General features: G+C 30.6%; 1 protein-coding gene across 1 annotated transcript in view; it reads left to right on the forward strand.

Moving 5' to 3' along the window:
• Positions 1–222: 222 nt before the first annotated feature.
• The window catches only part of LOC145314671 (uncharacterized), a 39,994-nt gene continuing 27,391 nt past the window's right edge, over positions 223–12,825 (forward strand). Inside the window, exons 1-3 of the mRNA XM_080154673.1 lie at positions 223–1,050; positions 1,416–1,535; positions 9,167–9,291. Of these exons, the coding sequence (XP_080010799.1) occupies positions 1,039–1,050; positions 1,416–1,535; positions 9,167–9,291 (257 nt within the window). The 5' untranslated portion in view covers positions 223–1,038. The remainder of the gene's footprint in view (positions 1,051–1,415; positions 1,536–9,166; positions 9,292–12,825) is intronic.

Here is a 12,825-nt window from a genome sequence, read left to right on the forward strand (position 1 = left end):
GTTGCACCAGATTTTCATATACTCTAGTAAAATGATACTCTCAGCTGGCTAAAATAAGGATTCCTTCTTTCCAACCCAATTACCCCCCTTTCAACTGGATGAACGAACTGACCACTAATTGAAGTCTACATTAGCATTATAAATTGACGAAAACAATTCCCCTGTCAATATATCCACGAATTCTATTTCCATTTTAAATTTTTTGTTTTGTTTTTCAGATGTAGATAATGTAGAATGGAATGACAACAGCCAAATGGGGAAATATTTAGCCTACTAACCATAGAATAGATCTTAGTCTAGAATAGCACCCATATACACAATACTCATAACTAGACTAGATGATGTTCTAAACTAGAACATCATATTTGCCGTGCTGCCACCAAAATAAACCTTCAATTCATAATAGAAATAAATCTACAATAGTGCCAGAATTTTGTTATAGTAAATATAGTCATAGATAATATAGTTTTGTTATAGCCGGTGGCTGCACTAGATAATTATTAAAGGGACCAATCTTAGAATTTAGTGATAGCAATTAATATTAGTGATTAAAAATAGTCTTTTAGAAATCTTAGAATAATATAATATAGAACTTTTAGTTATCTCTTGACACTTAGTGAAACTTCAAGACCAATTTAGACAAATAATTAACATCTTATTATAATATCAAATTAAACATCTACAAAGTACAAAACTCAGAACCAAAGAATATCACAGACCAAATAATTCTTAGAGTACAAAAACAATATTTGTATCAATATACAATTCATCATAAACTATTCATCAAAGACCAAGAATTAAGAATTTGTAAGAAGAAAAAACCTTATTTAGTGGCCAAAAAATCCGCAAATCTTAAAACATTGAGTAACAAAACAAAGAAAACTACAAAGAGTTGTACACCAAACCTAAAAAGTTTTTTCTAACCAAAGAAATATACAAGTGGGCTATTTGACCCACTAGACTTGACCTTTATATCAAGTTAACCCCCCCAGCTTAAACATTGAGGTCAAAGCAGAAACAGACATTGCTGTCAGCAACATGGGGCCCAAGGTAATTATCTCTTTCAAATCCTAAAAAACTAAAGTAGCTGCATATTGATGTTTTTGTAGGTGCAAAAAACACTTTACATGATAAATATTTTTTTTTAGTAAGAGTTGGTATTTGTCAGGTTAGGTTTTAGTCTTTCAAACCACACTCTGTAATACTATATTTCTGAGAGAGGAATACAGTGTGAGAGATTAAAGGGGATTTTATGTAGTTCATTGGTGAAATAAGTTATAAATCCTTAAATTAAAATGAAAAGTAAAAACATTAAATGGTGATTGTAGCGTGTGTTAGTATAATCTTATAAAATCTTTAAAATTTGAATGTGTTTGATTTTTTCAAACTAAGGTTAATTCTTTTCTTTTAAATAGGAGAAGATACCTGACACTCCGAAGGAGCCGGACAGCCTGACGGGTCCAGAAATGGACGTGGTCACAGTCGTCTTCCATCAATTTGAAACTGGACTCAGAGAGGGAACTATTTACACAAGGGTAACATTTTATACTTTTCAGGGAAAAACAGGGATCCCAATGGATAAGACAATTAATGATAAATTGATTCACAAATTATGAAAAACAATTTTTTCCTTCTTTTGATTGTTCTTACCAATTCAGATTTAATACCCACAATAATATTTCTTTCTAAAATTGAAATTGAGAGTAAGAGGGTCGACTTCCCACCCCCATAAGGGCTTCTAAAGGCATATCCGCTAAAACATTAAATAAATTAATAAAACGTTTTAAGCTGCTGTATAAAATTTTCAGGGATAAGGGATACGAAACCTGGCCATAAATTAGGTCTCGGGCTGGTTTTGAAAGGGATCATGCAACTTATACCATTTGCCTAATTTAATGACCTTACTGGCGGACGGCTCATATTGGCTACCGCTTTAAACCAATAGTGTTCTGTGATTTGGGCTTGTTTTGTATCAACCAATCACCAATTGGCGGAAATTTTAGAAGCAGACAATTCTAGAAAAAATAATGATTTGTCTGCTACGAAAAAATAAATATAAATGGTGTTAGATCACATTAGTTTAATTATTAAATCTGCTTAGAGTTAAACATTAAAAAAGGGCCATATAGAAAAAACAAAAATAACGGGATTAATTTTTTGGAAAGAAGGTAGCTACGAATTTTCATTTGGTAGTTTATAAATTAGATGTTGTATTTTGAATTTTAAAAATTTAATACGGAATTGATACAACACCTTAACCCTAATTTTTGTACAATACAACACAGTACAGATATATCATTACATTATAGTATCCAAAGAACTTGATAGAATGTTACCCAAGTGCATATTTATTTATTTATTTTAAATTTTAATTAGCAATAAAATTTTCAAATAAAATTTTTACTCATTAATAAAAATGCAAATAATACAAACTAAAATCTGTCTGAGGGAAACCCAACGATAGCTTTCCGATAGTTCAAATTACCAAAGTAAAAGATAAAAAAATTTTGGGAGAGAAAAAACTTCATTTTAACAAAAGCCATTAATATATAGGTTTATAAAAAGTTATGTTTTTTACTTTAAACTAGCTACCTGAATTTGATTCTATACTTTATCTACACACACACACACAGCTTTTTCATTAGCGTTTAGGACGAACCACTGCGCCATCCCAAAACTGGTTTATTAGGCCTAGGCTTCAAATAGGCCGGAAATAATATTTTCCTACGTTTCCCATCCCTTATCCCTGAAAATTTTAAAAAATGAGCTTCATAGCCCTTTTAAGATTCAAGAAAGCTACTTAATAATCAATGTTTTTTGAAGTCTTCAATAAAACTCTGCACATGACCAATGCCAAGCTTCACTAAAAAATATATTGAAAGTAGGAAAAGTATATAATATAAATATCGCAAGAAAAATATTAAATGAAATAATGTAAACAAAATGTCAATTGTCTGTGGTAATAAAGAAATTTTATTGCTTGAAAACGTCCCACCACTATTTACATAGGCGTCTCTAGACATTTAGGGAGTGTAAGGGAGGTATTGGGACCACCCCCTAAAATTTCAGAAGGTTGAATCCTCTGCAATGTATATACAGTAATATGGAGGGTGACAAATTTGTTTTCCAGTACGGCTTCGAAACCGATTAATATCCGCTGAATTAGAAATATTTCTCAGCCATTCTATAAAATCATATAACATATCGTATTATATCCAGTTTTCTACGGCATCTCGGGGCTAACAAAAATAGTTTTAATCTAAAATTTTGTATTTTAATAATCCGTGGAAAGCTGTCTATTTGCGATGCGATAAATAACTATTCTTCCCTACCCCCTACAGAAAGACACACCTCTCTTAATGTTTCTTAATGAGGACGGGGTGAGTATCCTAAATTTTTACATTTGGACCCTCCCTATTAAAAATACTAGCTACGCCCTGAACTATTTAAAGAGATACAAGTACTATCTTTTCCTCTTAAAACTTTAATCTTGTGTATTCTATTTTTCTTTTCCCAGGGAAATTAACATTTACAAAAACAAAAGTGAAATGTTTTATTTTCTATTTGTTAAGTAGAACAAATAAAGATATCTTTTATAGATAATGGGGCAATTTGCAGATAGGGAGTGGACATTGGACTGTTTATTACATTATTCCCCAAAGTTTTATAATAACGTTTCTCGTATTCATTCGAATCCGGTGGATAGGAACCGGCACCTCGGGGCTAAAAAAACTGGTTTTAATCTTATAATTGTACATTCTATTTTCGCAGTAAGCTGTTTATAATAGGATGAGAGAAATAACTATTCTAATTCGTTGGCTTAACAACTTTAGGGAGTTTTATTGAATTTGATTGGTTGGTTCAATAAGTCGAGTTTCCAAACCACCAATAATAATCTACAGAAACTGAAAAATTAAAGAATAAAACCAATTTTGGTATCACCAAAACCGAAGGCCCGGGCTAATAAAAACCTTATAACCTTATAATTTTAATTTTACTTTCCTGGAAAATGGTCTGTTTAACGACGTGATAATAGTTTTTTAAAGTAAGAAAACCGGTTCTAATCCTGCGGATATCAATCGGTTTTGAAACCATACTGGAAAAGAAAATGTTACATTTGTTATATTTTGTTTTGTAAGACTTTATATCAAGTTTGTAACTTTTATGAACCCGGTATTAGTGTCTTAGAAATTATCTTAGTGACGTAACTAAAAACGAGGGATTAGAGGGGAGGTGGGAAAGGTAACCCCTAAAAAAGAGATGGATAATAGAGGTGATTGATAATTGATAATTGATAAAGAAAATGTAGGAAATAATTTATACTCTCTGTACTTTCTACCATAGATTAATTAATTTGTATTTTCTAGACAAGGATGACAACATCCATAAAAACGAAGCACAAAAATCAGAAGGTAGAACAAACGCACAATAGCTAGAGTGTCAGAACTTAATAAGCAGAATATTAATTTTGAAGTCTAAATGAAATTGCACATAAATTTGTTGCAAAATTGCGTAAATATAGCATACAGTAAAAGGACATACTTCCGTGCAAAATTTGAAATCAATAGTATAATTCTAATATGTCTAATAAATGTTGTCAAAAAAAGGTTGAAAAAAGTCCGCATATTTGATTAAATTTTTCTTAAAATCCGCATATTATGTTGATATAAACTATAATATATTATCACTAGCAGTAACATCACTAGAAGCTTTTAGGGTGGTAAGGGGGAAAGTTCATTCTTCCAATTTTCAATTTAAGTTTTAAAACAAAGAAGTAAAATTGCGGAGATGGTACTTTTTTTCTAGGTGTTATTTTTTTTGGGGAGTGGAGAGCCCTCTTCCTAAATAGTTATAAACTTCTCTATACCTATAATAAGCTTCACTGTAAAGAAGAACCCTTTAGGTTCAGCGGTTAACAAGATCCGTTGCTACAGTCAAAAAAAGCTTAGCTTACTAATTTATATAATAGGATATAATAAAGTAACAGGATGTCTGTATAGTCCCTTTCATGACAATGCCTCTTAAGGGACGTTTCTTGGTATTTTCACAGTAGATTTTATCCTATTTCTAGCCACTGCGGGGGGGGGGCTCTATCCATGCGGGGCCATTTTCCTAACCCTGCAGGGCAATCACCTAACCTAACCTAAAATAATCCATCAAAAGCTACTGTAAAAAAAAATACATTAAAACACCTCTTAAAAGACCTTTTCACTTAAAATTTCAGTTGTCTTTCTTCAATAGCAGCCAAAAAACACACAAAGCATGTTTTAAATGGACGTACTGACTTTCTGTTAACAATGATAGAGTTGCTTTTTAAATTATACCTAACTGTCATAGGAATCATCATGAAGAGTTTGAAATTGATAGGATAATTCTAACATGTCTTGTTTAATAATCTAAAATCAATTAATAATTTTATCTAATTTCAATTTCAATTTATCTATGAAATAAATGTAAAGCTGTACAGGTTAAGGCTACTATCTGACTCAATACATTTCTTTTTCTCCTCTTTTTAGCAACCGAATGAAAGTAATTCTTTTCAATTCCAGATAATTATAAGAATTGGTAACATTTGCTTAGATATTTATTTTATAAAAACATAGCAAAATAAATAATAACCATATTATAATACAGGTATTAAATATTTATATACAAACAATAAAATTGAATATGAATAAAAATTAAGGATAGATCAATCAAATAATAATTATGTACAGTGTCAAAGGACTAAACAATCTTGTGAGAGGTAATATAACTTATGCATTTTAAAAAGATATTTGTTAAATAGACTGATTATTTAAAGACATATTTGTTAAATATGTTGCTCTACTGGATATCATTACCCTTGTTAGAATGTACCATTCATAAAGAAGGTTATTTTTTAATGGCAAAACTGTTTAAGCTAGCTTTTTTAACAATTACGTTCAAATTCCGTTAAATTTATTGATATAAATAATCTAATAATTGATTGTTTTGTTTTTATTCGTAATTGTCTTTTTTATATATACATTATTATGCTTAATTAAAAATTTCTGATAAACATCTCATTATATTTAAAGAAAAATTAGCTGTCTCTAAATTTAATATAGAAATAAAATTATTATGGAAAATCAATTGATTTTTCATGGTAACAGGTAAAAGTTATAAAATACAGACGAATTTATAGATGTAATCTTGAAAAGATAGCTTTAATTTAAAATGATAAATATGCGTTATTTTTACCAAAAACTAGACAAAACCCTTTTTTGTTGTTGTTGATAGCAATATCTTATTTCTTTACTCTCGTTTATATATAGTTTTAACCTAATATCTTTTGATTTAATTGTTATTGGTTTGAAATTTTGACTAAAAAGCTGGCTTAAAAAATAGCTCATATGTGATAAAATATATAGCATTTTGCGCTAACTTATGAGAATGTTTATACAATAAGTATAATTATAAAAGCAAATATTTGAAAATTATTTAAAATCATTCAATGTTTAATGTAAGATTAAGCCAATTATTAATCACGAAATTACATATAGGTTTTTTATTATTTTGCTAAATAATCTATAAAATATTTACACATTGTAAGTCAACTCTTGAGTTATGTAAGAAGTATAATATCAGCTGATAGATCTTATTTCAATTTTGAAAGATAATTTTATAAAAAAAAATAAAAAAAAGTTGATTTTGTTTTTTAAAAGTGAGCAAAAATAATGTAGAATTTTTAGAAATATTTTTAATATTTTTTAAAAGCACAAAAAATCTTGATTTCAGGCCTATATTAACAATTCTTAAAAATCCTAGTAGTATCGACACATCCTATTTTTTTTACGTCACTAAGATAATTTCTAAGACACTAATACCGGGTTCAACTTTTATTATTCTATTTCTCTAAGACTTTAATTCCGCTATAATCTCAAAGCTTGAAAATACAGACTTACATTTTCAAATAAAATATTTTTGGCAACAAAGCTTCTCTATAGCAAGGTTCTGTCCGTACTTACCTGATACGTCCTTTAATTGCATGCTCTCCACAATCTATACAGTCTCTACGCACTCTATTCTCATTGGAGAGATTGAACAATAAACTTGTAATTTTATCATATTAAACATCTATGTAAAAAAATGCAATCATTCCTGTTTTATAAGTATATCAGAGATCTAAAGCAATAAGACAATGGCCGATAAATTGATGTACATCCCAAAGATGATACACAAAATTATCGTTTCTGTAGCGTAAAATTAGTGGTTGAAACTTTTAAACACTCATCTAAAAAAACTAACCAATTAAACGGACGAAGCCCAATCTGTCCCACTTTTGAGAAAGACGATTCCTATATGACGTCATATAAAGGGAAAAGAAAAAGGGAAGGGAGGGAAGAAAATCTCTTCAAAAGAGATGGGAGAAAAGGGAATCGTCTTGCTCAAAAGTGGGACAGATTGGGCTTCGTCAATAAAATGCATTAAAGTTCTAAAAGATGCTATGCCTTCAAATAAGAAAAGGTTATTATAAAACTTTGGGGACAAGTATAATAAAACAACCTATTGTCCACTCTCTCTCTGATGTGGAAAAAAATCTTGTTAAGAAAAAAAAGTATTAGTTGTAAACAAATGATGAGAAAAAAGTAAAAATATATTTTCTTTGTGAAAGTTTATCTTAATAATAATAATTTTGTTTTACAGTCTTTCATGTTGTTGATGTGAAACTATTTATGGATTCAGGCATCACAGGGGATAAGACAATAGACGACAAATTTATATAAGCCTAATTATGACCACTTAAAATTGTTGGTGGAAATGTTTGGACACTCAAGGTGTACATCCCAATCAGAATTAATAAAAGTGCACAAAAATTTTAAGCCAATAAAATTTACCCCAAACTCTAAAAGATGAAATTCTCCAATTGGTAGCTTTTGGTGATTAGGGGGAAGAAATTAATTTCAGATTAATTTAAGAGACAATATCCTACCTGCCTGAAAATTATTACATAAGTGTTCATGTGAAAGATATTTTTACTTTACCTTTCGTTTAGTAGATCTATATTGTATTCTTTGCTCAAAGTAAGACACAAAGTTTAAAAGGGGGACAGAATTTTTAGCAGACAACCACATACACATACTAAGATAAGGTCTGTTGTAGAGAAGCTTTGCTTTTACTTATTTTATGCTTTTTCTCAAAGTACCTAGCGAGCCCAGAAACCCTCACCCTCTATTTTTTTAAAATAAAGGGTGAACAGTTTATTTTTCATTTTGTCTACTCTTAATTGGTATACTGGCCTAACCTCAGGGAGTAAGGGAGGGGACAATGGGCAATTAATTCAATATAAGAGTTATCAAAGAAAGGGCATGAAATCCAGTTTAATCCAATAAATTTGTAGGAAATTATAAAGGGATTGTTAATTGAATAATAAATTTCCATAGCGTCATGTAAAGTGAAATCACAACTTGTTTTGATGAAATATATTGAGGTTTTTTTGTGTGATTTTTATATTACAAGATTATTGGACCCGGCCAGCTGCTTTTTTATTCTGTTTATTTCCCTTGCCCCTTGCCCCTACTTCCCTTATCTCTTCTCCCCGTCTGCAATATTCAAAACATAAATAACGAGTAGCGGCATTTCATGCGCAAGTACCCAAACTCAGTCAGAAACTGCTAAATTCTTGCACATTCCCTTTAAGCCAGTACCCAAAGTCTGAGACTCCTAAAAATTGAATATTCGATCCATTGTCCCCTCCCTTACTCCCTGCCTAACCTAATCTGAACCAACATAAACACACGAAGAATTACCATCGCCACTATTTATAATTTATTTCAATATAATGGGTGGGAGCTTTCTGTACTCGACTATGGAAATCGCCGTTTATTTTGCTTCTCCGTAAGCACACCCTTTATTGTGTTATTATCCTGGAGTAAATGTCTCCTTTGTTTTTATCAGTTATACCCAGATACACCCTATCTATCTATCTATCTATCTATGTTATTATCCTGGAGTAAATATCTCCTTTGTTTTTATCAGTTTTACCCAGATAGAGCTGTTATGGATATTATAAACTATATAAACAATACATATCTATCTATCTATCTATCTATCTATCTATCTATCTATCTATCTATCTATCTATCTATCTATCTATCTATCTATCTATCTATCTATCTATCTATCTATCTATCTATCTATCTAGGATATATTGGACGCTTTGAAGGCCCTGGGTTTGAATCCCGGGGAACAGGAGGTGATTGACATAACGAACGAGGTTGCCACCAACGGCTTGGTTTACTTCCCAGACTTTTGCAAGATTGTTCTCAGGTAAGAATCATTATCCACCGGACAGAAACCGGCTTTGAACACTGAAATTATTATTTCTATGATTTTTGGGAGGTATATCATCTCTCATAGATATTGCTTATCTTTTAACGAGCAGATACGCCTCAAGAGGCCTCTTGGGACATTATTTGGAAACGGGGAGTATTTTTTTTTAAAGGTGGAGGTATCGTCACTTTAATATTGTTAAAATTCCATGGACTAAAAAAAGATTTTTTACATAGCATTTTCGTATCGGTTCTGTGGTTATCGAGATTCTTTGCTACAGACATTATGTTACTTTTACTTCTGGTTGTTGTACTTTTCAGGGGAGCTTTATAAATGTTTTGGTTTGATTTTACACAACTTTCCAACTTTCCATCGCCATTAAATAGAAGCTAGGATCAAAAAAATCTTTTAGGATTAAATAATCATATAACTGCTATATTTTGCGTTACCCCAACTGCAACATGTAATTATCAGGGAGGGAAGGGAAAACTGGCTAAAACTTACACTGGTACCCAAAGCTTTAGAACCTCGTAAAAGTGTCGAACTATGACGTCAGAAAAAAATAACAATAAACCAATGAGAAGCCAGTATTCACTGTAATTGACCAATGGTAAAATATATAGCGGTCTCTCATTGGTTAATTATTATTTTTTTCTGACGTCATAGTCAGACACTTTTACTGGGTTCAAAGCTTTATAATCATGTTATCTCATTTGCTAAAAAGACTCGGGTAATTTATTGAATTATAATTAGTGGGTTCCAAAATAGTAATGAAATTTTGTTTTTCATCATTGGGAATGACTATGAACTTATTACCCATTGTCTTATCCCTTTATATCCCTGTATATATTACATATCCCTCACCCATATATATCCATCATAATATGTGAAAGGCTGACACTTTTTACACTTTAGTATCTAGTTCATATATACAACAACATTTCTATCTTTTACTTATTTTGAACACAAAATTCTTTTTATAAATATGTATTAAATCATGAAAATAGTTAATATTTTTAACCAAGGCTTTTCTATAATTAGGGTCGGTCAGTCCGTTCAAACGTCCGTCTATAACGGATAGCTCTGTTTGTAAATTTAGACATGTTAGAAATAGAATTGTCCTTTCGATTTCAAACTTGGCTTTATAATTCCTGTAGTAGTTAGGCACGATTTAGAAAGCATAGCAACTTTATAATCGTTACGTCACTGCAAAACATGCTGACTTTAACCTTTTTTTACAACAATTTATATGTGATATAATTATCCTATTTATCTGATTTTTGAATACTGATTTCTATTGTTTATAGTAGCGAAGCTACTTTTTGTGCCTTTTTGTCTATTTTTTTTGTCATTTTGTAATAATAGGTAGTTGTCTTTTATTTTTAAGTGCAGATAGTTCAATTGATTTTACTCCTCCGTGATTTTTAATTCTAATAGCATCGTAAATATAAATACAGCCAAGTTACTACAAAAGAACCTAGAGCAATTTGCTAGTAGACAATAAGAGCCACTGTGCCAGGTATTTGTCCTGATTATACATCTATACTTATACATTTATTATCTAAATTCTAGGCGTGTATCTGCCATATTTTATTCTCTTCTTCATTGAAAAACTTTTACACTGTTTTGATATATTTGCATAGTTTTATAAGCTTGCCCCACAAATCAACCAAAAAATGTATTAATTACTCATTTTTTATAGAAAATTTTCCACGAATTTTCAAACTTTCCAATATAATTTTATAGCATTAGATATCTTTATAACAGTGTAAAAACGGAAAATTTGCCGAATACTTTTTTCTTTCGCTATTTTTGCTGACCAAAAAAAAGTCTGTAATGTTGTAACACCTGGTTTATACCTGGATATATTTGTAAGATAAATAACCTGTCCTACTCCAAAACAAAATGAATAAAGACACAGAACAAAAATAATTCTATATAAACAACAATACTTCATAACTGTCCAAGTTTTAAACAATTTGGAAGATTCATTTAAAGTTTTGAATTATCCATTTAATTTTTTTTATTTTTTTTTTTTTTTTTTTGGGGGGGGGGGAGAGGCATTTTTCTCAAGCACATGGGTCTTAAGCCGGTTTCTAACCCTAATTAACCTAATACATAATACAATTACTTAACTTTTATTAAAAATTGTCCAACCCCTTGCGAGATCTTATTACACAAACAAACTAAAACTATAACTAAAATCTTTGTCTACGATATAATAACGCTATTTTAGTAATGCAATTTTGACTATTTTACCACAACCTGGATATGTAATTTTTTGGAATAATTTAAATTAAGGTTTGGAAACTGCTTGCTTGGACGTCCTAGCCAATTAAGAGATCTAATAAGACTCTATTGTTTTAAAATGTTATTGTATTTAAAGGGATAAGACAAAGGCCGATAAATTGATTTGCATCCCTAATGATGATGCACAGAATTACCCCTTCTTTAGATTAAAATTAGTGGTTGAAACGTTTGTCACTCAACTAATCAAAATTCACTAAAGTCCCCAAAGTTGTTAAACCAACGAATAAGAAAACGTTATTTTGAAACTCTGGGGACTAGTGTAATAAACAGCCCATTATATGTATACATAATATGTATTCCAACATGAAGATTTCCCCACCCCAACTGTAAAAAATTCCCCCAATTCTACTGTAAAGATTCCCCCCACCCCCTAACAATTTATAAAATTGGCTGAGTAGTAATTTTTCATAATATTTGTGTTTACGCTATACCCACCCAGGGATCTTAAGGGATAAGACAATGGACGATAAATTGACTTACATCCCAAATTATGATGAAAGAAAATTGCTCCTTCTGCAAATCAAATTATTGGTTTAAAAGTTAGGACACTACTAGTTTGCAACCATCCAATCAATTGAAGTACCCAAAGTTTGTAAGCCAAATTTAAGATAATGTTGTTATAAAACTTTGGGAACCAGTGTAATTTTACATTTCCATGTCCCCACTATCCTTGGCTATTATATATAAGACACAATTTATATACAATTATCTCATTTCGGACAGACAAGGTTTGGTTGTCATGCCTAAACGCCCTTGGAATCATCTAGCTGTAAATTCATTTATCAAATTAGAAGAAAATTAATAACAAAATTAATTCAAAGATAAGACGTTTGGGGCAGTAGCCCTTTTTAGGCATGCATTTCATACCACATGATTTTCACTACAATTTATAATTAACTTCTTCTACAGTTAAAATTTATTTGTTGAAAAGTCGGAACACTGATGGTTTCTTTCAATTCAATATGAATTTAATAAAAATTCCCCAAAGTTTAGAGCAAATGTAAAAGAGAACGTTTTCTTAAAACTTTGAGTACTATTTGATTTCAGAGAGAGAGGGGACAATGGGTTGTTTATCACCCTAGTCCCCAAAGTCTTAAATAGACATTTTCTTATTGGTTGGCTGAACAACTTTGGGGACTTTTAGTAAACTTTTATTTTTTAGTTTATTACGTTGAGTGTTCAAACGTTTCAACACTTGATTGTAATTTAAAGAAGATGGTT

The sequence above is a fragment of the Acartia tonsa genome, chromosome 3 (assembly GCF_053477335.1).
Source record: "Acartia tonsa isolate MP-2025a chromosome 3, ASM5347733v1, whole genome shotgun sequence".
NCBI lineage: Eukaryota > Metazoa > Arthropoda > Copepoda > Calanoida > Acartiidae > Acartia > Acartia tonsa.